The sequence below is a fragment of the Labeo rohita genome, chromosome 11 (assembly GCF_022985175.1).
Source record: "Labeo rohita strain BAU-BD-2019 chromosome 11, IGBB_LRoh.1.0, whole genome shotgun sequence".
In the NCBI taxonomy this organism is placed as follows: Eukaryota; Metazoa; Chordata; class Actinopteri; order Cypriniformes; family Cyprinidae; genus Labeo; species Labeo rohita.
The window spans coordinates 23,629-48,243 of NC_066879.1; the positions used below are offsets into that span (position 1 = coordinate 23,629).

The 24,615-nt window shown below is 41.8% G+C and overlaps 1 protein-coding gene across 3 annotated transcripts; it reads right to left on the minus strand.

Annotated features, from left to right (window-relative positions):
- Positions 1-22,857, minus strand: LOC127173411 (phospholipid-transporting ATPase ABCA1-like). 3 transcript variants are annotated; one of them, XM_051123292.1, is made up of 42 exons: positions 22,770-22,857; positions 21,706-21,814; positions 21,524-21,617; positions 20,193-20,334; positions 19,973-20,100; positions 19,638-19,759; positions 18,574-18,768; positions 17,587-17,679; positions 17,148-17,385; positions 16,272-16,411; positions 15,863-16,177; positions 14,533-14,738; positions 14,263-14,439; positions 13,416-13,638; positions 13,108-13,329; positions 11,154-11,358; positions 10,344-10,457; positions 10,059-10,230; positions 9,809-9,940; positions 9,417-9,556; positions 9,171-9,308; positions 8,863-9,083; positions 8,154-8,211; positions 7,725-7,927; positions 7,316-7,418; positions 6,792-6,815; positions 6,535-6,683; positions 5,770-5,894; positions 5,594-5,686; positions 5,325-5,517; positions 5,148-5,242; positions 5,019-5,051; positions 4,820-4,925; positions 4,161-4,235; positions 3,914-4,083; positions 3,339-3,516; positions 3,140-3,255; positions 1,411-1,555; positions 665-788; positions 430-559; positions 211-334; positions 1-123 (listed from the first exon to the last, which is right to left on the minus strand). In XM_051123292.1, exons 2-42 carry the CDS (start codon positions 21,769-21,771, stop codon positions 52-54), a joined length of 5,799 nt encoding a protein of 1,932 aa, XP_050979249.1. In that variant the 5' UTR covers positions 21,772-21,814; positions 22,770-22,857; the 3' UTR covers positions 1-51. The 3 variants fall into 3 exon arrangements, with proteins under 3 accessions (XP_050979249.1, XP_050979250.1, XP_050979252.1); XM_051123293.1 differs by lacking the exon at positions 6,792-6,815; XM_051123295.1 differs by lacking the exons at positions 1-123; positions 211-334; positions 430-559; positions 665-788; positions 1,411-1,555 and adding an exon at positions 1,579-1,704.
- Positions 22,858-24,615: the final 1,758 nt, after the last annotated feature.

Below are 24,615 nucleotides of genomic sequence, written 5' to 3' on the forward strand. Positions count from 1 at the left end.
TCGCAAAAACAACAACAAAGTGCTAGTATAAATGTTCTGTGATACGCAGCTCTAGGTACCTCTCCCCCGGGGAATGCCCAAGCAAAGCCGATTCACTGCTGGCTTCCTGCCTGCCTTGTACACCTACAGACACAAAGTCAGTATTTTACCCTCGAGTAGTGAACAACATCTCTTCCAGCCGTTTGTGCGGCATCTGGTGTGCTTCCGTACCTTGCTAAGATCTTTGAGGATGAGAATGTCTCCCGCAGCTCTACCGCTCTTCACGCGCTCTCTCTCTCTCGCCACGTCCTCGTCCTCCGTGCCCAGAGGGGGCAGCACAAAGCCCGACCATCGGCTGAAGGGAAAACATTTCTTTATCAGGAACAACTGCACAGCTTGATGTACGTTATGATTTACTCAATATGCCGATATTCAAACACGCGAACGTACCTGAAATTAACAAAGAATTTATACTGCAGGAGAACAGTGAAGATGAAAAACACGATTCCTTCCGTCGCCATGGCAAACAGGTTCTTCCCTACAAAATCCCAGGACAAAGGCTCCAGATTCTGTTTGGTTCCTGTTGACATCCACAAAAAGGACAAATTCATAATCAAAGCTCACAGCCGTTCATGCCTATTGCAGAAATATTTGTTATCCGTGAGAGAGCTCTTCGTGAAATTACCCAGCCGCTGAAACGCGTCTGCCATGGCCTGGTTCTTGGCCATGTCGATGAGACCTCGACCCAGGCAGAAATGTGGGAAGATCAGAAAGACCTTCTTCAGGATCCTGTTAACCTCATTCAGATGCTGAGTACATTGAAAACAAAATAAAGGAGAGATAAAAGTCATCCCTTTATTTTTTGTTCACATTTGTACATTTTACTTTTTTGTTATTTATTCGTGATTTTTTTTTATTGAATGCTGTGTTTTTATATTTAGTGAAGCAAATATTTTAAATTACCATTCAGATGTTTAGAATGTTTGTGACAGTAAAGACATTTACAATGTTACAAAAAGATTACTATTTAAAATCAGTGCTGTTCTTTTGAATTATATATATGTACACAGTTGTGGGAAAAACTTTAATTAAACTTAGCAGAATCTGCAAAATATGAGTTATTTTGCCAATATAAGAGTGATCATACAAAATGCATGTTGTTGGTTTTTTAGTTAGTACTGACCTGAATAAGATATTTCACATAAAAGATGTTTACTTATAGTCCACAACAGAATATTATAGTTTAATGTGTAAAAAAGAATAAAAAGTTTACATACGTTTGATTCTAAATAATGTGCCGTGACCTGTATTATTGTTTTTTGTTTCGTTTTGTGATGTTTTTTTTTTTCCCCCCAAACCTGAGGGTGCTGACCCAGGAACATGTTGTACTTGGCTTAATCACATTAAGCAGTTAGCATCTACATCCCTCACCTCATCGATAAAGAGCTCCAGGACAAAGGTGGCAACACTGCCGTTGATGCCGATAAAGAGGTTGATGGAGGTGAGGACCACGTAGGCCGTGCTGGGGACGGAGAAGATGAAGGAGGCTGGGTACATGAGTGGAGTGATAGACCAACTGCAGCGGAGACAAACAAACAACACACCACTGATTTATGCTGGACAGAGCCGATCAAGGTGGTGGATCAGCATGGTTGACCAAGGCCGTTTTGCTGGTTAAGCTGGTAAAACAGGCTACAGCTGTCTAGAATCCCATGCTGGGGTCCACTATAACAAAACGTATGATGTTATCATTAGCAAGGTTCGTAAATGCACCAATGTGCTGAAGAGTCAATAACTGAACCCAGTGGTGTCGTGGTGCCTGAAGAAACGAGTACACACTCTTAATGACACTCCCAGTGCATAAAACACTCTTGCTTCTCAGCCAAACACACGCTGAAAAGAATAATTTATTGACATCTGGACGTGAACCTCCACAATCTCTGATGAAATCGGTCATGTTTACTCTGTATTAGAGCCGTTTTTTTTAACTTACAGTTTGAACGCATTTATTTACTGGATCCTTGGACTGAACAGTTTGCAGGAGATCACCAGTTTCAAACATTTCTGATCGTAAAAACCTGCTTTTTTAAATTTTTTTAATGTATTTCGTTATAGTTCCAATTAGTAATCAATAATTAATTATTTTTTGACGGGCTCTCGCGTATGAACAGGCAGCATTTTGTCACTGGGGTGGGGGACGGAGCGGGAGCAATCATATTTCACAGGAAGCCGGCGCCACGGTCCTGACCGCATCACTGTCTTTACTGGGTGTTTTTAGGGGATATTTGCATTTATTCACATGCGACTGGATGAGATATTCATGTGGTGGACTAATGCAGGACACTACTGAACGATGCGCATCAAAGGAGATTTAGAAGTGAGTATACGCAAAGCCGACTGATGCCGAAGGGCTGGGCGATATGGCAATTTTTTTATAAAGATTTTTAACTAGTCAACTTGAAAATGTAACTACAACATGATTCAAGTAGCTTTTTCTTTATTAACCCTCTAGTTAAAGACAGTTCTATTCCAAATGTACCACACATTAACTTATCAACATGATGTAAATGTTAGACAAATCAGTTGTTAAATATACTTGAAATATACAGAAAAGATGCATGAAAAATAATATGTTAAGAAATAATATGAGAAAAATGCTTTTAAAAAATCTCAAGTTAAGTTAATTCACCACCAGTACATTACTATTAACTATAAATGTTCTGTAAAAACAATGAGCTCCAGCTTTCAGCCTGTCACCATGATGCAAACATGAAATGTCAGACATACAGCAGTAGTTCTGCACAGGCTTTTTATACGCGTCGCATCTTTGTCAACACCAAAGCGCACTCCGTGTGAAGGCGCCTAACCGTACGAGCGCGTCGCAGGTGAGCGGTTTAGCGCGTGCGCCGAAATGTGGTTGGATCGTTCTTTTCTCTTCACTTTTATCACTGCCATGTTGCCAAAATGTCTATTTCTAACATTTGGTGATATTTCTACTCAAAATTGCGATTCCTCGATTTCTAAAAAATAAAATCGTGGCAAACTTTAGATTCGAATTAAGCGAGAAAATCGGAAAAATCGCCCAGCCCCTACCTACGTATACCCTGCACTACACCACTGACCGATCCAGTAAATCTCCAGTGATGTAATCATTTCTCACCCATAGAACAAGAGCAGAAGCACCAGCGCAGGCAGATTCTTCTCGGATACATACGACTCCTGCTGGAAGCTGATGAAGATGAAGACCACCATCGTGGCTGGTACTGTATAGTTCAACTGCAACACAACAACAAGCATTAAATCAGTTTGAATGACCATCTTAAGATATTTCACAGGCACATCAAACTTGCAGAACTGACCATGTCCCATACGTAGTTGGTGGTCCAGTACAGGATGGGCTTCACTCCACTGACAAACTGCAGGTGTTTTGATTTACTGACCCGTTCCTCAATAAGGAACAGGACAAAACTGGCAGGAACAAATGACATGGCAAAAATAACACAAATGGACACCAGAACGTCGACTGAGGTGGTCATCCTGCAAAGACCAGAGAGAAAGAAAGCACTGAGAAATGTTCCGTTTTGGTAGAGTTCGCTAAACAGGTCAATTCACTCACATTTTTTCCAGCTTTTGAACCTCATTTAAATAGTTTCTTTAATCAGTCAGAAATGACACTGGTGCAGACAGTGCAACGCAAGTGAGGCTACAAGAGGAGAAATGTATTCCTAAGCCAAATTTCGACTATCGCTAATCATCACATACAGTTTGCCCCCTAGTGAAACGCTGCCTACGCATACGATCAGAGTTCCATGCAGCTCTTAAACTATTCTCCGTTGAAAAAAACAAATGACGTCTGTCAGTTGTCGGATGGAGCGAAAATGCAGCTTTAGTGAATTTCCTCCCTCAGACCTCTCAGCAAACAGTGATTACATACAGCGCCATCTCTGTCAGCTGCTCCTTTGTGAGGTTGAGCGGGTGATTGTAGGCCGTCATTCCGTATTTACGCCTTTCCACGCCAGGTGGCAGGTTGGCTCGAAGGAGACCATTGTTCATGATATTCACAAACGATGCCATGGAATGCCATCCTTTATTATTAAACCAGACCTGAGAGAGAGAACACGACGCATCTTAATGAAGAGATCAGGAGAAGGTTGCGCTTGCCTCACATGTGCCTTACTCACCTTTACATTATTTTGGCTGGCGAGTCCTGTAAGGACATCCGGTAGTCTCTGAAGGAGCTGATCTAACGAACCATTCTGCAAAAGAACAAAAGCGGAAAAAAACAACGAGTCACGCTAGGTGACCACTAGGGGTGTGCAATATGAATGGTCTGCCATGTCTGTTGTTTTAACGATGTGCAAACTGACATTGACAAGTGTCACTCACTTAGCAATAACCAAATAAAAACCAAATGCCTTTAAAATTCAAGAAATGTTGGCAAAAATGCCCCTGCAATATTATACAAACAAGAGTCCTGTTTCTCCCAAAAATCAGCATGATTGCAAATGTGATATTGATATACTGCCAATGAAGATGTATTGCTGCTGAATGAATCAGCAGTTTGGAAAGAATCGCCTGAGCGAATGTTTCGATGACCCGTTCATACAGACGATGACTGAATTCTGCTATTGCTTAGTCGGCGAAAAGAGAGCATGTACTCATTAGAACAGTAGATGAAAAAAATAAGCTGGACAGACACCTTATAGATAGACACTCTCCCATGATCACACAGGAGAGGAGTTGGGAACACTGCTAGGTCACATGACAACGTGATGTAGTACATCCAGATTTCATTCGTGCTGCACACATTTCTGCTATATAGAACCAGCCAAAAACACACCTCTGCAACGTTGTACCGTCTTCTAATAGCCAAAACAGACTCCTCCAGGTGCTGTGGCTCTTCCACAGCTTGAGCACTTTTAGCTCCCAGAGAGAAACCTCCATATCTGCGACAGGTGAGCAGAGATTAAACGAACATCTGAGTTAAACAACTGAAATTAAATGGTCAATGTGTGGATTTTTGATGGCAGTCGACTCACCTAAATTCATTTACCCATTTTTTTGTCTTTAAACTGTATGTGAGAGAGAACAGTTACACAATCAGTGCTGTCAAAACAAAAGATTTTTGTGTATTACACACTCTTTTACATAATAAATGAAAAAGGAACCTTTTCTTCAGAATCTGGGGGTATGTTTTGATGAGGTAGTCAGAAATGTTGCGACCCGTCAAATTTTGCAGGAAATCACCTGTCATTTGTTTTATCTACATAAGGGAAAAGATGATAATGTTAGTACACAAATGAAAACACCAGACACGAAACTGAACACACGGACGGAAGGCAGACCTGAGGAGGGGGGATTCCTCCAGCTCCCTCCGGACAGTCCGGCAGCATCCTCCGGATATCCTCGGTACTGCACTCACAGTCAGGGGACGGCTTCTCTGCGGTCCAGTTGCCTTTATGAAGGATCTGCCACACGCTGTAGGGAATCTGGGGTCGGACAAACTTCGTTTCAACTTCCTCTAAACACTCAGTGTCTCTGAAAAAGCACACAATAAAGCATCAGGTTACATCGATCAAACAGTCTAGCCTATTTTCTGCTGCCGTTTTCATACCCGCTCGGCTCCATGCATTTGGTCCCAAACCCAGGTGGATTCAGCAGGGCATCCAGGAGGTTCTGTATGGCTGGATTCTGTGGCGCATCATTGCTTTACAGGAAAGACAAAACCGATGAGAAATCTGCAGGTGACATCAGAATTTTCCTAGAAACTCTCTTTCCCTGAATGCGTACCTGAAGAAAGTGAACTGTTCTCCGTACATCCACGGCTGGAGCTCCAGGGACGGATATTTCCCAAAGGGTGGGACAATGAGACTGAAGAGCAGAGCGATAAGAACAAAAACCGCAGGAAGAACAATCTGCAAAACAAAAGGTCTTCATAAATCAAACACTGTTACACAAAAATGCAACATACCAAAACAAAGAGGTCTGACACACACTACTATTCAAAATCCATCTATTTTATCTAAATGTATTTATTTATTTGATCAAAAAAAAGTAACATTACACAATATTACTATTAACATGATCAAATATACTTCTTTCTGATGACTGAATTTGTACGATAGGATAATTGTTAGCAAAGGTAACTGAATATACAGTATCCATCGATTAGAATATAATCTAAACCGATACGACACTGATATTCCTCAAAAACCACAGTGGTAGACAAGGAACAATATGTACTATGAATTACTGTGTACCCACCAAATTACCTTACTATAATTATTTTTAAGTACCAAATTACAGCTGTCAAAGCAGACAAGGTTTTTTTTTTTTAATTTGGAATAACCTCTACTAATGAATCACGCATTGTAATACCAAGAACAGGTTTCTGAATAATGCGGAAAGGCACAAAATTAATTCAACATTCAGTAAAAATATCCATTGACAAGGCTGTTGGTAGATTTTGGAGCAGACATAATCTGTCATGCGGGAACAATTATCAGTCGATCATTTAAAAAGGACTGCAGCGACTGGTCTATCATTACGGCATACCTGTGCGAAAATGCCTCTGCGACTGCGAAGGGCGTACTTCAGTCTTTTGGTGAAAAGCGCTCGAAGCTGCTGACACGTGAGGAAGCAGCCCGTTAGAGGAGCACCGCCACCCTGACCGTCCCCGCTCAGCGGCTCTGTCTCCTGGGCCTCTGCGTGCCAGAGAAAGACTTTCTGGTTAATGACGTCTCATTACAGCTGTTCTGACCTACGCTTCTGCTGCCCACAATAACTACAGTCTGTTTTGTTTCATTGTGTACCTCTCCTGATTGGCTGTTTTCGTCCTGCCAGCGAAGCAGAGAGAAGAGCAAAACAAACAAACAAAAAAACACCTTTAAAATACCCGACAGAACCAAGCCTCACAGCTCTTTTTTCGCTCCTTTATGACATCTATTGAAAAGACTGGGTGCGTCTCAAATTGCAAACTACACGTTCTGAACATGATTGAACCCATTTGATCTTTTAATCAACACACACCTGCACAGCAAATGCTAGCAATGAATATCATTGTCTGTCCTACTTTTTTTGTTTGTTTGCTAAGATACTTTTTTGTTGACAACACGAAGTGGCTGGTTACTATTTTATATTACTATTTTATCTGTATACACGTCAACCCATCTTCAACGCTGAATGGAATATAGTATTAGTAAGCAAATGGGGATGCGGGGGCCAGCTGCACAAAACATTTCCGCTGTGTCAACACTGTCTAAAAGTAGCAGTCTGACCAACTAGCAGTTTTTATCTCGTTAGCTAAGCGGGTATGGAATGTATTCATTTACTGTACCTGTGTCTCTATCCTCAGATGGCGCCCCCTGGTGGCTTGGAGATGCTGCTGGCTCCTCAGGGTCCGCATCTACACCTGTCTCTTCTGCCACACGCAGAAAGATCTAAAATATACGGGCAAGGCTAAAGATCACAGTCTGGTAAACACCCTCCTGTCTCAGCGAGAAGATGTATTATGTTACAACAGCAGCCGTGAGGATAAAAACTCTCTGCTCCGTTTATTTTTAGCTAAGGTCAGAACCTACAAAGGCTTAAGAGGGATTTCCTCTCTCGGCGCCAGAACGGGACAATGACTGGCTGTCGACGGACATGTAAACCATCGCCTTGAACTTCAGGAAGGGCTAAATCCTTTTCCGGTAGGTATAAATCGGTGAAGACGACAACATTGATGCTATTCTGAACTGACTCACCTCCTCTAACGTGGTGTCTGACAACCCATAACTGACCACGCCGAACTCGCCCTGCCGTTTGTCCAGCTCGTTCAGGAAGAGGGCGAGTCTGCCGTCCTCTGAGGCAGCGTGGGGCAAGTTGATGACGGCCTCTCTGCCGACGTCCTCCACCATCTGAGCGTCAGGGACGTACTGCTGCGCGAGAGCCATTAGGGCAGCAACGTCTACAACAGGAAAGTATTAGAGCCCTTAGATCAGGGGTGGCCCAAGATCCACTGTCCTGCAGAGTAAACACCAACTCTAGCCAAACACACCTGACAAAGCTAATCCAAGTTTTCTGGACCACTAGAAAACTACAGGCAGATAAGTTTGATCAAGTGTGGAGCTAAACTCTGGCCTGGATTGAGACATGCGATGCAAACAACCTTTGTAAGGCAAAGCTGTACCTACTGAATCCATTCTCTTCGCTGCCCAGTCCTGTGTCATCACTTAATGAGGAATCGCTGTCCTAAAACACAGAGACCTGGGGTGAACATTATGCAGGAAAGAGGCGTAAAACTGCACTACTGTCAGTGCGTTTTCACACCTGCCTCGTTTGGAGCATTTATTTCGTAATCTGGCGTTTTTCTCCCTTTAATTCATTTAAGCATATGTGAACATGGCAATAACGCTCGGATCCGCACCGAAACAACTGCTCCGCACTACTGTCGTTTCAAATCAAACTTGGGAGCGGTTTGGTTGTGGCGAAAAAGCAATTCTCAAAACAAACCAACAGAAAAAAGAACCGAGCTGTACATCTCACGATGGGAACTGCGTTACGTAAAAGAGCAGCAGTGTTTGATTCTGTAGGTGAACACATTAGCTGTCCTCTTCATCTTCCTGTGGAGCTGACTTGTCCATCCATCTCAGTGGAGGATGCTATCTGCAGAATCCTGAAACCGTTTTACTCTCATGTGACTTGCATAAACGCATCTGGTGTGCTCTGAAACGTTGCCTTGTGAAATCGAAAAAGTCGAAGAAAACGCAACATTGCAGCAATTTAAGCCCCTGTTTTGGAACAGATGGAATGATCTACGGGTCTGAAAATGACCTCAGGGTGCTCAATAGGAAATGGCAAATAGGCCTGCTTGGCTTCTGCTCTTTTCGTGGCTCATCTCACCTTGGTAACTGCAGATGAAGGGAGATTGCCAGTGCTGGTGCTGCTGGGTGTGCTATGCATCTCTCTCTTGACCAGCGTAAGGTAGTATCCAGTACCAAGACGTGCCTTGAGAAAGAGCGGCGTTCCACAGCAGCACAGCTTTCCCTGGGAAATGATTGCAATGCGGTCTCCGAGGAGATCGGCCTCATCCATGTAATGCGTGGACAGAATGATGGTGCGGCCTGAAATCCAAAGGGCGTTTAGTCTGCTGCCTGACAAACCACTGAATACAGTCATTTTTTTTTTAAAAGGCAAAGCTTCAAAAAGACCTTGACGGTATTTGAGCAGAAGGTCCCAAATCCCGCGGCGGGAGTAGGGGTCCACGCCGGCGGTGGGCTCATCCAAGACCACGACCTTTGACCCGCCTATGAAAGCGATTGCAACAGACAGTTTCCTTTGCATGCCACCTGCCAAGAAAGACAAAAAATGCAGAGTGAAGCCGAGAGTTCACCGTGGAGAGAACTCCATAACAGACAGGGGTTTCATATACATACTGTTTATATTTGCCAATCTACCTGAAAGGTTTTTTGTCTGCTCGTGCCGTTTGTGTTGTAAGCCCACATCCTGCAGAAGTGAATCTATCTCCTTCTTGACCTCCCCCATGCTCATGCCCTTCATTTGACCGTAGAACCACACATGCTCCTCCACCGTCAGGCTTCAGCGACATATAAGAGAACAGCAATAACGTCAAACCTACAGAACTGAGCGGACATTTAGGACTGAGCCTAACTCATGTGGCAACACCAGCGTTAGTTATTGTGACTGCAAAAACAAGTACTGCGGTGGTACAGACTCACATAGGTATCAGGTATAGAAAAACAACAACAACAACATCTGTGGAACTACTATAGTACCACAGTTACCATCATGATATAGCTTTTTTGCTTTTTGTCGACTGGTGCCCTACATGTCAAAGAGGACGTTGTGCTGGGGACAAACTCCCAGAGTCCTGCGGATCACGTCCATATCTGTGCGAATGTCCATTCCCTTCACGTATATCGTACCAGCAGTGGGAGGAAACAGTCCTGTCAGAATGGACCTGCGAGTCAAATCATCAAGACGTGCTGAATGAGTTCATTAATTCGTTTGTGCCGGACAAAGATTTTTAAGCCAATTAAATATTAGACATTTGTGATGATTTATTTTGAAGCTCTCACATAGTGGTTGTCTTGCCAGCTCCATTGTGGCCCAGAAAAGACGTTATTTGGCCCTCGTAGAACTTTATGTTAAGGTGATTGACGGCAAGCTTGGCCCCTTTTTTATAAATCTTCACTAAGTTCCTTATGGAAACTCCCAGAATTAGGTTTGTGGGTTCAGCTTCAATCCGATCTGTCATAAACATTGGAATGAAGAAATATTTCATCAAAAACCTGCCCCACACATTACACGATATTTTGACCTACGCCCAAACACTGTCACGTGTGACCGTGTGATGCTCTTACCATCTGGTTCATCTCTAGGTGCTGGAGGAACAGGCAACCCCACCTCTAATGGAACCCCGCCCCAGTAATTCAGCTGGAAGACAAAATACCACGGTCTGGGGATCCCATACTGCCCTGTTAAACACATCCATCCAGCCTTGGGTCAAAACCTGATCTTTTAAATCTTAACTTAAATCAGTTTTTATTGCATTGTCCATTTATTGATGTGCGTTTCACTTTTTTAACATTTATAATGAGCTAATTTTTGATAACTATGAGCTTTGTGATGTACACAAGCATTCAAAAGGTTGGGTCAGTGATGATTTAATGCTTTTATTTAGCAAACATATATTAACGTGATTAAGAGTTTATAATGTTGCAAACTATTTCTAATGCAAATAAATGCTGCTTCTTTGAACCTTCTATTTTTACCAAGAATTCCACAAAGATATAATATTATAATAATAGGAAATGTTTCTTGTGCAACAAATCAGCATATTAGAATGATTTCTGAAGGATCATGTGACACTGAAGACTGGAGAAATGATGCTGAAAATTCAGTTCTACCATTAATATACTACAGTAGCAACATTTTAAATTGTAATAATAGCTTTGTTTTTACTGCATCAAGTAAATCCAGCACTGGTGAGTGTGAGAGACGTCTTTCAAGAACACTAAAAATCGTACTGAACCAAAACTTTGAAAAGCAGTGTACATCTAAACGCTCTCGTTGATGAATCCACAAAATCGATGTTAAGATGGCATCAAAGGACGTCACCGTTGGAATCGCACATGTCTGCTGTTGCGATTGCTCACAGAAAGATGTTTTACCTGGAAAAACAGCTTCGATGTACCAAGTGGCCAGTGCATAGATGACAGCGTCCACATACAGCATCACAATGGAGATGGTGAAGTTGTAGGTGTCTCCCTCCATGGGGCTTGATCTTAGGTTAAACCACTGGATCCCCACACCCTGCTCTTCATACTGAGAGAAATACTCACAGCCAAAGCCAAAGGCCACTGGGGACAGGAAGCTCTACAGGGAAATAAGCCACTACTTTAAACGTCTGAATTGCAGCTTTATTAGCACAGACTGAAATGTAAGCTGCTGTTTCCTAACAATCTTCTCCTTTGCAGCTCTCGAATCACATTCCTTTATATACAGTCAGGTCCATATATATTTTCACAATTTTGGCTCTGTATGCCACTAGAGTAGATTTAAAATGAAACAATCAAGATGAAATTGAAGCGCAGACTTCAAGCTTTAATTCAAGGGGTTGAACAAAAACATAACACAAAATGCTAAGGAATTACAACCACTTTTATACACAGCCTCCCCAAGTAATTGGACAAATAAATACAGTATAATCATAAATAAAATGTTAATTTCTAATATTTTGTTGAAAATCCTTTGCAGGCAATGACTGCCTTAAGTCTGGAACTCAAGGACCTCACCAGAGACCGGGTTTCCTCCTTTGTGACGCTTTGTCACAAAGGCCTTTACTGCGGCTGACTTCAGTTGTTGTTTGTTTGTGGGTCTTCTGCCTTTAGTTTTGTCTCCAGCGAAGTGAAATGCACGCTCAGAAGATTGAATTAGCCATTGCGGAATATTCCACTTTTTACCTTTAAAAACTCCTGGGTTTCTTTTGCTCTATGTTTTGGGTCATCGTTCATTTGTACTTCAAAGTGCCACCCAATCAACTTTGCTCCATTTGGCTGAATCTGGGCAGACAGTATATCTAAAGAGTTCATCCGTCTTCTGTCTTCTGTCACGTCATCACTAAACACCAGTAACCCGGTTCCACTGGAAGCCGTTCACGCTCGTGCCATCACACACTGCTCCACCGTGTTTCACAGATGATGTTTTGTGCTTTGGATCATGAGCTGTTCCAACCCTTCTTCAGACTTTTTTCTTCCTGTCATTGTGATACAGGTTGATCTTAATTTCAGCCATCCAAAGAATGCTTTTCCAGAAGTGGTCTGGCTTTTTTAGATGTTTTTCGGCAAAATCTAACCTGACCATGTTTGCACCTTGTGGTGAACCCTCTGTATTTGCTCTGGTGAAGTTTTCTCTTGATTGCAGACTTTGACAGTGACACATCTACTGCCTGGAGAGTGTTCTTTACTTGACTGGATGTTGTGAAATGTTTTTTTGTTTTTGTTTTTTTTCCCCATAGAGGAGACCATCCAATCATCCACTACTGTTGCCCTCTGTGAACATCCAGGTGTTTTTATGTTGCTGAGATCACCAGTGTTCTTTTTTCTCAGAATGTACTGAACTGTTGATTTGGCCACTCCTAATGTTCCTGCTGTCTCTCTGATGGATTTCTTTTGTTTTCGAAGCCTAACAATTGTTTGTTTTACTTGCATGCAGAGCTTTTTTGACCGCATGATGTGGGTTCAGAGGAACAGTTTCCAACACTTAAAATCACCTCTAGACCTTTTACCTGCTTAATTGAGGTAGAAAAAATGAAGGAATAGCCCACAACTGTCCATGAAACAGCTTTTGAGTCAACTGCCCAATTACTTATGGTCCCTTGAAAAAGGGGGGAAGACACATATTAAAGAGCTGTAATTCCTTAACCTTTCCTCCAATTTTGATAAGACTACCCTTAAATTAAAGCTCAGGGTGTGCACCTTAAGCCCATATTCATGATATAACTAATATGAATAACTAAATATGTAACCGAATATGTTTTGGTCAATGGCTAAAATAATACAAATTGTATTATTCAAATGATTGTATCCAAATATATATGCTTTTGTACTTTTGTAAAGCCCTCACCGCTAAGATCCTGTGTGTGCTGGTCAGACGTTCCCTCCAGGCCACACACAGCACATACGGCAGGTAAAGGGTGAAGTAAATGAGTCCTCCGCACGCTGCTGCCAGGTTCGCTCGTGAGAAGAACGTGCTGATGAGGAAGCAAAGCATGATGGTGGCCGTAGCAAACGCAGCCAGGAAGAAGAAAACCACAGCCGGGTCACTGTAGGGTAAGATATCGCCCCACTGCAGGTAAGGGAAGAGAGCGCGATGCATTTTTTGGCAACTGACAGAGACAAACAAACGAACAAAAAAAAGAGCACGCTGTTCACCTTGAGGGCGGCGATAAGCAGTCCGGCGCTGAACAGGAAGGGCAGGTAACTGCTGATGAACCAGCTGAGCCACAGCATCCCCGAGCTCAGACCCATGATACGCATCGTCTCCTTCAGACGAGCCTCTTTCTCGTACACCACTCCCTTTATGATCATAGCCACAGAATAGATCCACGCCAGTGTCATGAACAGAGGCAGAGAGCGATTCAGGACACGAATGAACCTAAGAGAAGAGTCCAAGACAAAGAAAAACATGTAGCCAAGTTCTTAAAAATATCACCTTTGTCATAATGCTGCTTTCAGATGGTTTGGAAACAACTTATGACTCAACATCAAGTCAAAAGTAATAACACACTTTCCTTACACCTTTGGTACATAAGTAAGATTTTCTCATGTTTTTGAAAGAAGTGTCTTATACGCTCACCAAAGCTGCATTCATTTGATCAAACATACGGTAATATTGTGAAATACTATTACAGTGTAAAATATCAGTTTTTTTCTGTAAATTATTTCTGCTATAGATCATTTTCAGCATCATTACTCCAGTCTTCATGATCCTTCAGAAATCACTCTAATATGCTGATTTGCTGCTCAACAAACATTTCTGATTATTCCCGTAAGGAATGAAAACTGCTTTACATTTTCAACGAAACGATGATGCGTTTTGATGAAAAGTTCAGCACAGAAAGTTCAAAAGAACAGCATTTGTTTGAAACAGAAATCTTCTGTAACATTAAAAATGTCTTTCTGTCGCTTTTGATCAATTTAACGTATCCTTGCTGAATAAAAGCATTAATAAATACACTGTGGAATAACACGTGGCGTGAAACGGAAGACTGCAACTCACACGTCGTCGACAAAGCACGGGTAAGGCATCTGTTGCACATATATGCCCGTGTTTGGCTCTTTACCGGCGAGCAAACGTGTCACAGCTCTCTCAACTAAATCCTGTACGTAAATAAATCCACCCCAAACGTAGCGGAGGTCACTGAACGGTTCAGCAGCCGGGCCTGGATCCCAAAATCTGTCAGATGATAAAACGTGACATCAGCTGTAGTAAGCAATTGACCATGGAAGCGTTACATTACTCGTTTTTTGCACGGACGTTTCGGCATACTTGTCTTTGATCTTGTTCGTGCGGGTCACGTCGTCTATGTCCATGCGGATCTTGTACTTGACATGAGGAGGCAGGGAGGATGATGACGGGTCTGGAAGGAGGAAGACGATTCCAGCCCAAAACTGACGATCTTCCAGCAGCTCCAGGGCTCGTTCGACCATCTCACCCTCCGTGGCCAGACCCTCCATTTTATTCAGAGAGAAGCACTGCAACAAAAGAGGGCATGCGGACAATGATCGAAAAACTGCCTGGCTCTGAAGCATCTTGGGTCCATTAAAAGTAGAAGTCTTTATCCATTCCACTTTTATTTCAATTAATAATATTGTTTTTTAACCTAAAGTCTACATGTGACATTGTGATATTTTTCTGCTAATGCACCTACATAAATTATTCAGTAAACATTCAGCAGATTGTGTATCTTGTTCTTTTTCAAAGTAGAGGAACATCTGGATATTCATTACTAGATTATTTATGAAGGTAAAGTCAGCACTAACTAATTTACATTGTACGCCAATATTCAGTGTAAATATGGAGGAAGAATAAATAGCATGATAGGCAATTACTTGTGGTGAATTTTTACTGAATCGTGAGTTTAAATGGTCTCTTTTCCTTATAGACTTTAATTATTTTCCCCCTTTTGTCTAGTTTTATGTTATATGACACATTTTATATCATTTGAATGAATAAACAAAAAGGTATTGTATCTTTTTCATATATATATTTTGTCTACTTTTAAAAACTGCGAATGAAAGTAATAATTAATTTAGCTATATATTAAAACTTACAAAGCACAATAGTACTTGCTACCGAGCTATAAATGTCATTTCACGATGTTTTTTTACATACTATTATAGTATTTATAAATATCCTAAATTCACTTTATTACTATATTTTCAGTTTTCACCATAGTTTTTTTGTCATGTGCTTTTGTAAGGTTATTTTATATTTCTATTTAATTTATTTTTTTCTTCATTTTTAGTGTTAATGATTTTTTAGTTTTTCAACCAACATATTTCAGTTAAACAACTTCTAATTTTCATTTCATGTTAATTTGCAATTTAGTTAGTTCTAATTTGTAATTCTTATTATACATTTATTTAAGCTTTTTCAATGTTTCATTTGTAGTTAACACCACATTCTTTTTACATACTTAAAGGTATGTACTTTAAGTGTGTAGTATTAGTATGCAAATTAGGCCAAGCCAATGCTTTAAGAACATACAGCACATCCTTTACATGCGCCTTCCTAGTGTGCCTGCACAGACGCCAATCGAAAACAATCAGGTTTACTACTGACGCTGGTCGTAACATGAGCCGCAGACTGCAAGTACCGTAGTGAGCTCTGAGAGAGTGCCGAAGGTGTTGTTTAAATCCTGGTAGAGATCCAGCCAGGTGGGCGGAGCGCCGTCCCTACGGGGCGTATCTGGGTCAGGCGTTGAGAGGAAGCGGGAAATGCGAGAGGCCGTCCAAGAGGTGTTTTCAAGACGTAGATTCACAACTACTGCCACCTCAGGCCTTCTTAGAAGATCCTGCAGAAGCCGAATTTCCACACTGCTCTCCATGAAGGTTTTGATCCTTGGACTCACTTCCTGCCACGCTTCGTGCATGTCCTTCAGAATCTGAAAGTCCTGAAAAGTTTTGTTTACCTGAAGGAACAAGAATATCAGGAAAGTATTAAAGACATCCCACTTTTGGTGAACAGACACGCTGCACGCAAGGCTGAGCGGAACGGGTCGGTACCTCTGACATGACCGTACGGGTGACCGGCGTGTCCGGTGTGTACAGCAGCTTTCCAATGAACAGCGGTTTGATGCTTCGCCACACGATCCGTGAGAGAGGGTTCGACTCCAGGCTTCGAATAAGGTTTTCACAGAAGGGAGCTAAGAGTTAAAAGAAAAAAAAAACAAGACAAAAAACAAAAACAAAAAAAAAAACAGGCAGGATTTTTTTAAAGCGTCACAATAAAAAAAGTTTACCATCCATAGGATGTAGAGTTTCCTTGACGCCCAGACTATAGGGAAAACAGGAATATTCTTTCATCGTTGAGTAGAGCAACAACTGCACATTTAAGTAAATGAGTATGGGTGTGAATCTTTGTTAGAAAGCAAATTGATTCAATTTACGATTCAAAAGTTTTTCGGAATAAATTTTAGCATTCATTTTTGCAATTTTAATTAATGACTTGATTCTGTAAATGGTTCTCTTAATGTGTTTTAGGCAAGAAAAAGTGAAAGGCAAACTACTTAATGTTTATTACAAGCAACGCAACAAATACAGGTACAGATGGGCGACTTGACATATAACTATTGCAATGTGCCGATAAAATATTTGATTTTGACATCTTTCCATAATCCAGTATATTTATTTCCATGACTTTTCTGGGTATGGAAATAATAGTTTTAAAATTAACTATTATTTCCAAGTTGTTCATGAGTCAGTAAACGAATCCAAATATTTATAATTATCTGATAGATTTAGTTTCCTCAGTGTAAAGATCCAGTGAGGGCACAAACGACCAATCTTCCCTCTCATTTTTTTTCATGCATTGGCAGGATTTGTAACTGACGCATTGAGAAAACGAGCAAATCGCTACAGCGCTAGTCAAACACATCTTACTGGTGCTGTTGTCCTTTTCAAGGTCTGTCTCCTCTGATGCATTTCTGCCCAGGAAAGACTTGATGTCCTGATCTTCGTACCAGTTGAACGAAGGGATTCTCTCTCCCCCTGCCTCCGGGTGTCCGCACATGATTCTGGAGAAGGCCCGAAAGCTCTCGCGTGGCAGCGCCGAGCGGTTTTCAGCTGTCAGTAACCTCATCTCTGAGTTTAGCTCTGAGAAACTGGACAGAGAAGAGATCTGAGGGAAAAGAGATTCATTGGTGTGATGTGAAAATGGAAACTTCGGCATATTTGTATCATCAAAACTGTACAATTTATCTATGATGGACACCATGAAGTTTTATAGACAAAGGAAAAGGCAAGTAATTACATGGTAATTGTACAACTACAGTAAAGCAAATGTGAAACGTTGGCATTAATAGATCTCAAAATGACTTACGTCATCCATAACGGATGCTAGTTCCTGAGATACAGAGGAAACAGCCCGACTGATGAGCCGGAGATCAGCCGCGTTCGCCTGCAGTCTGTCTCTCTGAAACAGGGATGCATACAGGTAAAGGTATAAAAAAAAAAAAAACATAGGTGAGAACATATATATATATATATATATATATATATATACTGTCATTCAAAAATCACACACATAAACACTGTGGTATATTAACCTTTGTGGATATAGGAAAGAAAACGCTGTACTTATTGAAACAACCAGTTCTTTATTCACCCTTGTAAGATTACCGTTTACGCTCAGCTCTGCTGACCAAAAAAACAAGATCAGCACAACCAGCAACACCATGCGTCCCATCTGATCTATGCGAATCTTGTAGGTGACTTATTTTGATCTCAAAAAGGTGAATTTTCACGAAAAGTGAGGAGTTTGCTTGTATTAAAAAAAAAAAAAAAAAATTCAAATATGAAATTGAGATTTCAGATGGCTTAATACAATTTCAGTCTGAAAACTGATGACTCATACTGACACATTTTATCGAATCAAATCCTGTCGGGAATGAGACTGTCCCTACTCCTAATTCCACCCTCTTCTGCCTAGCATTAGCAAGCAGCACATCATTTTCAAGTGCATACATTAGACTTCCTCTGAAACCCTCCACCTCCCCCAGCTCCACCTGTCTACACCTGCTGTGGGATTTATGTGTGCCTGTTCATATCTCACATCATATGCTCACCACAGCGTGTCTGAGTATCGATTAGCAGGAGCGAGTCCATACGTGCTCTACAGCAGCAGCGTAGCAGCTCTAGTCCACCAAAACCAACTATCAATTTACATGCTAAAACTATGAAATATCAGATAGTGAATAAGTTTGCAAATAAATTAGTTCAACTGATTCAGAGTTTTGAAAATCTTTTTTTCTCCTATCACTTACCAGAACGAATACAGAACGTTGCATAAGAGCATAAATTCACTGACCGAAAGGATCTTGCTGAAGTCCAGCTGCGAGAGGAAGATCTGCTCTGCCTTCTGCATAATATCTGAAGGTACAGCACACAGCACCCCCTGCAGTTCGGGGAAAGAATCTCTGTTCTCAACGGTGAGGTAACGACCCAGCAGAGAAGCATTACAGACGATGTCGGACAGACGCATTCCTTCGCCTGCTAATGCAACCTTGAGGACACAAGAGGTACAATTACGAAAGTGTTTCGAAACGGAAGCAGTGACAGATCTTTTGTGACACGTGTGAGCGTAACAGGTTGTTAAAAATGTAGGGCAGGGACTTGGATCTGTTCATCCTTTGCTGACTGGACTTTGGGATGTGGGGGTCACAAATGAAGTCCAGCACACATCACCGCAGAGGAGTCTGTTGTTTCACCAGAAGACTGGGTTATGACATTTTTATGTTGTTGTTGGTTTTTAATGAAACATACATACAGATTAATACATCGGTAACATGCAGTTTCATTTCATGCCAACCTTAAAACCAAATCGAGAAAAAAAAATTACACTTCAGTTACACTGAAATGAACTAAAGAATTAAATCTAGCTTAAGTAATCTAATCCCATGGTTAGCTCTAACTGATGATGCAATTTGGCAGGGGGGCAGCATTGTGGTGGTCAATCTGAGCTGCAAGTTAAAGTTTTTGTTACTCGGACATTAATGACAGCTCAAAAATAACGGTTTCTTTTCACGTCAGCAGCTTCCTGTTCAACATTCAAATACTTGACTAATGTTTGCTGTAGCAGTCGCCGCACGCGTCAGAAACCCGTCACCTTCCCCAGCTCCACCTGTACGGATCTGCTTCGGGGTGATTTCATGTGTGTTATATGTGCATGTCTGTGGATATACTGGCAGTCTCGGTATTTGCTCTGCGGCAGCAGCAGCAGCGTTACGTTACCATGCCAAACTCCCTGAGAGCTTTTGTTACAAACATTGTACGTAACACTGCGTGCGCTGTCAAGTTACATTTAGGACATTAGGCCAGCTCAGAATCCAGGTTTACAAGCACTTCATAAAGTGGAAAAAGTTTCTTTCTTACCACTTGAAGGTTCAGTCGTGCCCTCAGTAACTGATCGACAGACGCTGAGGGGATGCTGGTGTTTGTCCGCAGGAAGGACGAGAAGCTCTCATTGGCTCTGAGAAACTCTCTTACTGGAAGATCTTCAAATGTGACACAGAACCACAGAACTGTTACGTGCTTTTCAAAGTGCTTTTTCTTACATGAAAGTGTTTCGTCTTAAAAACTTAAAAAAAGCCTCCGCTCGCGTCCCATTTCATCAAAATTGTGTCTTTGAGAAACAACTGAGATACTGAGGTACACATCTCATATGTGAGTTTGATCTTCTACAATGAGACATTTGATCAACATCATACTTGGCCAGGCATCTGGTCTTTCCCCGAGAGTCTGGATGGCCTGCGACAGGTCCTGCAGACCCGAGAGAACCGTCCGGTTCCCACTGATTGTCAGCACAGCTCTGACGTCGACTAAAAGTCGAGAGAGTCTGAGAACGAGAGAACAAACCTCCATTAATGATCAAGGTCAAAGAAAGGAGAAGTCGAGATACGTTGTCTGAGATACAGAAAGGCGTCTCACGTGGAGTTGTCGAAGTTGCTCACTCGTCCGGGCGTTTCTCCTGCCGTGGGGTGATGAAAACAGGGGTTGTTGACGTTGCAGATGATGCCCTGAACCCATGCCAGCGTGCCTGCCGAAGGAAGGGCCTTGTTGGGAAAATGACCTGAAATGAAGAAAAGATCAGCAACATTTCATGTGAATGTGAAAGATTCAAACACGAAGACATTTCAGTGGATTCAACATCATTTCAATTCATTTAACCTCTGAACTGTCACCACCTATTTTGAACATAGATATGAAAATGCAGTATCCGAACCGGTCGTAATTCATGAACACTACGGAATACAAACCAAAGCTTTGTACAGAAAACAATCAGCAGATTACAGCTGAAGTACGACTAGCAGGACGCTGATGCATAACAGCTTAAAAAACGTTTTTAAATATTTCCTAACGTCGTACACTTAAAGGCTGTTAATGCAGAACAGATTTTGCCTTTAAAAATGTGAAACGCATGGCATTGGAATAACAAGTACAAGATCTGAACTCCGAGACAGGGAAGCCTGTGTCATGCTGTAAAAAACAGTCACGAATACAACAGTCAAAGATATCCTGCTAGCGCAAGTTTACAAAGAAAAACAAAAGAAAAGCAGCGCCTTGGAATGCAAAAATGCATTATTTGCGAATGTCCCTCTACACGTCTACACTCAGACGAGACGATTCTATCAGACACTTTTATTTGCGTAATGACAAATATGACCGTGAACAGGGTGTGTCTTTAAATTGGTATCAGTATTAAAAAATTTCATTTTTGTGTGATGCTGCATCCGTACCAGTAGGTGTCAGTATAAAGTACACAAGCACTATCAGACGATTAGATTAGATTAGATGATTCCGTATGAACCAGAAGTTGAAGACAAACTAATTCCTCCTGTCAGTTAACCTGCACGGATAATCGTTCACCACAAGACTAGTAATGTGCGCTGACAGAGCAAAAAAGGTCCATTTTAATTTCACACTGAGGTATCTCATAATCCAGTGTTGCTGTGTTGGCCTGCTCGAGTGCTGATGGCACCTCAGTGTTTCTGAGGAAAGCAATCCATGACTTCCAAGCTGGTATGACTATTTTAATAAGGAATAATTAGACACATCATCTCTAATGGAAATGTACAGCGCTTGATTTAAAACCGTCCTCGTGTCATTATGACTCAAATTTCTTTGGTTAGCCATCAGAAGGGTCATGATTTAGTATAAACAATGTCACAAGGGCTCAACAATGTCCTGATTTTCACTGTAGCTAATCAGCTTTGCCTTCCTGCCTCCTGCCAAGAGGGGAGGGCACCGCTCACGCTTACATTGGCTCTGTTTATACGGCGGGTGTGATTGACGGACGGCAATGAGGATGAGGAAGAGGAAGAGCGGCCACAGGAGTTCAATAGTCAGCTGGACCTATAAAAGAAAGAAAAAGGCACGTTTTACCACATCAGACCGCACGGCGTTCGACACTGAGAGCGTGAGTGCGTTTAAGATACGACACCTTGTTTCTCCTGCGGTACGTCAAGTTTTTCCACAGCAGCAGGTAGAGCTGTGCTCCAATGGCCATGATGGACGGCACACAACTACGCAGCCATGGCAGCAGAGGAAACCTACAACGACAACAAACGTTCTAGTCTTCCAGCATGCAAATACAATGGCATACGCTATAGCTTACTCTACAGCTCAAAAAAGATCCTTTTTCTGAGGAACACAAAACATGATGTTAGGGAGGACATTCAGATCTTCTCCATACAACTAAAGTTAATGGTCAATGGCCGTCAAGATCCAAAAATGACAGCTACTGTAACTTTACTCCATAAGGATTGTGTGCTGTATGCCAAGGCTTCTGTATCCAAACCATTGCACTGCATAAGGGAAAAACCAACAGTTAAGATTCCAGTTGTAGTTCTTATAACCCTTTGTGTGATGCGAGTATGCATGTATTTAAATTTAGACGCTTTTGCAATTGGTTACAACACAATAAACCCTAACAACATGTTCATTTGGGGGTGAACAGACCCTTTAAACGAATGGATGAGTAATGGAAAGTTGAAAAACCTGATCTCTTCAGCTTTGACAGTCACTTCCTGTCCTTGAAATCCTCATTATACTAATTGGCTTACACGGAGTCAGGACAAATAAATCTCCTCAAAACTGGGCACAGGGGGAAAAATAAAGCACGACCTTGTGTCTAGACCAAAAAAAAATGTTAAGGTAATGCCTGGAATTATTATGGACTTTTGTTTAGACAAAACATCATAAATAGCATACACTGCTGATTTATTACGTACAGAACTACACAACCCTTATCATAACGGATTTACCTTCACTACTGACAGACATCCACTGTGGATGAAGTCAGTAAATAAATCTGGAGAGAATGTGCGCCACAATCAGTGTGCCATAACACAGAATATATTACAGCATGTGATCATCTGTCATTAATATGTAATGATCCGTTCACTGCAGGTCTGTAATGTCGAATGATTCAGTGCCGGTACAGCTTTAACCGTCGCTATTAATGTCGATAAACAACGGAAAAATCAGGAGTTATAATGTTGTTACCTTTCGTTTTACCCCAAACTTCGAACACCGCATGAACGCAGCCGGTCTGCGGTCCTCCTGCCGGTCTTACAAGATCACTTTGAGGAAGCACCAAGATGGGCGGGGCTTCCATTCAAAACATCGAAACCACATTGGGCTTGTAACCAATCGAGAGCGCTGCACTCAGGACATGTAGCCAATCATTTGCTTTGTGCTCATTTAGCGCCCACCCACACGGGCTTTACATAAACCCTGCGCAATTTCCGGCATCTGGACGTGTGAAATGTGATGCTCGCGAGGTAAATCCATCTTCGATAGAGAGATTAAAATCTCCCAGTTGGCTGATGACACGCCTCTGTTCTCTGAAGATGAGAGTCAGTTATCAAAGCTATAAATGTAACTGAGCCGTTTTCATGAGCTGCTGGACTGAAACTGAAGCGTGAGATAATGATGCACCATAAAAATGGGTGATTCCTTAATTAAAGAGATCGAAGTCCCTGGGCCCTCATGTATAAACAATGTACGTACAGATGCGTGCGTGATGAGTGCGTAACAACAGTTTGAGATTTACCGACTTGTACTCATTATAGGAATGTGTGTAAATACAAGGACAAAATATAGAACCTTTTCTACGCGCTGTTGATAAAATGCAGCAGCGAGACGACAGCTTAATTTGTATGGCAGGATCAAAACAAAACAAAAAATAATAAAAAATCCCAAAGCATCTTTAACCTTTGGCTCCAAAGAGACGTCTCTCTTGATGGGACGGTTCTTTTGTCCAAAGCAGAAGGACGATCTCGCTTTGTATGTCCTGCTCTTTCTCTGTTCGTTAACGAATCTACTGCTAAAAGAAAGAATAAAATGATTCTAGACTTCATATGGAAAACAAACCTCATAAACTGGCGAACGGAAGGTGGACTTGAAGTGTTAGACTGTAGTGACACAGTGAAAGATAAATTGGATTAAAAGATGCTTAAACCCCAATTCTACATGTTTTGTTTTTAATCACGAGTCATGTTTTTACAAAAATTGGTGGCCTTCCTTTTATATCAAAATGTAACTATCTTTCATCAGCAGGTTCTTCTTTCTTGGAAGGTGTCACTCCCATAATTGTTCACCACATGAACCTTTTCTTGGAACAACTCAGACATAATGATTAGGAATAAATCAGTTTTCCTCACTACATGGTTTAACAGGAATATAATTGGAATTCTTCCGAATTTTTATAAATCTGCTAACTTTTTGTCTTAGATGAATGATTTACGCCCGTTTAGAATTTCCCCTTCTGCATATACACCGATCAGGCACAAGATTATGAGCACCTTCCTAATATTGTGTTGGTCCCCCTTTGGACTCCACTAGACCTGGATTGAGATATCTGGGGAATCTGGAGGCCAAGTCAACACCTCACACTCTTTTTTTGTTTTGTGGCATGGCACATTATCCTGCTGAAACACACCACAGCCAGCAGGGAATCCCGTTTCCATGAAAGGGTGTACATGGTCTGCAACAATGCTTAGGTAGGTGGTACGTGTCAAAGCAGCATTCAAATGGATGGCAGGACCCAAGGTTTCCCAGCACAATATTGCCCAAAGCATCACACTTCCCATAGTGCATTCTGGTGCCACGTGTTTCCGAGGTAAGCGGCGCACATGCACCCGTCCATCCGCGTGATCCTTCAGACCGGGCCACCTTCTTCCATTGCTCTGATGCTCACGTGCCCACTGTTGGTGCTTTCGGCGGTGGACGGGGGTCAGCACGGGCACCCTGACTTCACCTGTCTGTGCTCATAGTGTTGTGGATGATCTGCGTATCTTTGTATATAACCGTGTGTGTGTGCGTGTACTTGTTTTTGCTACATTGTGGG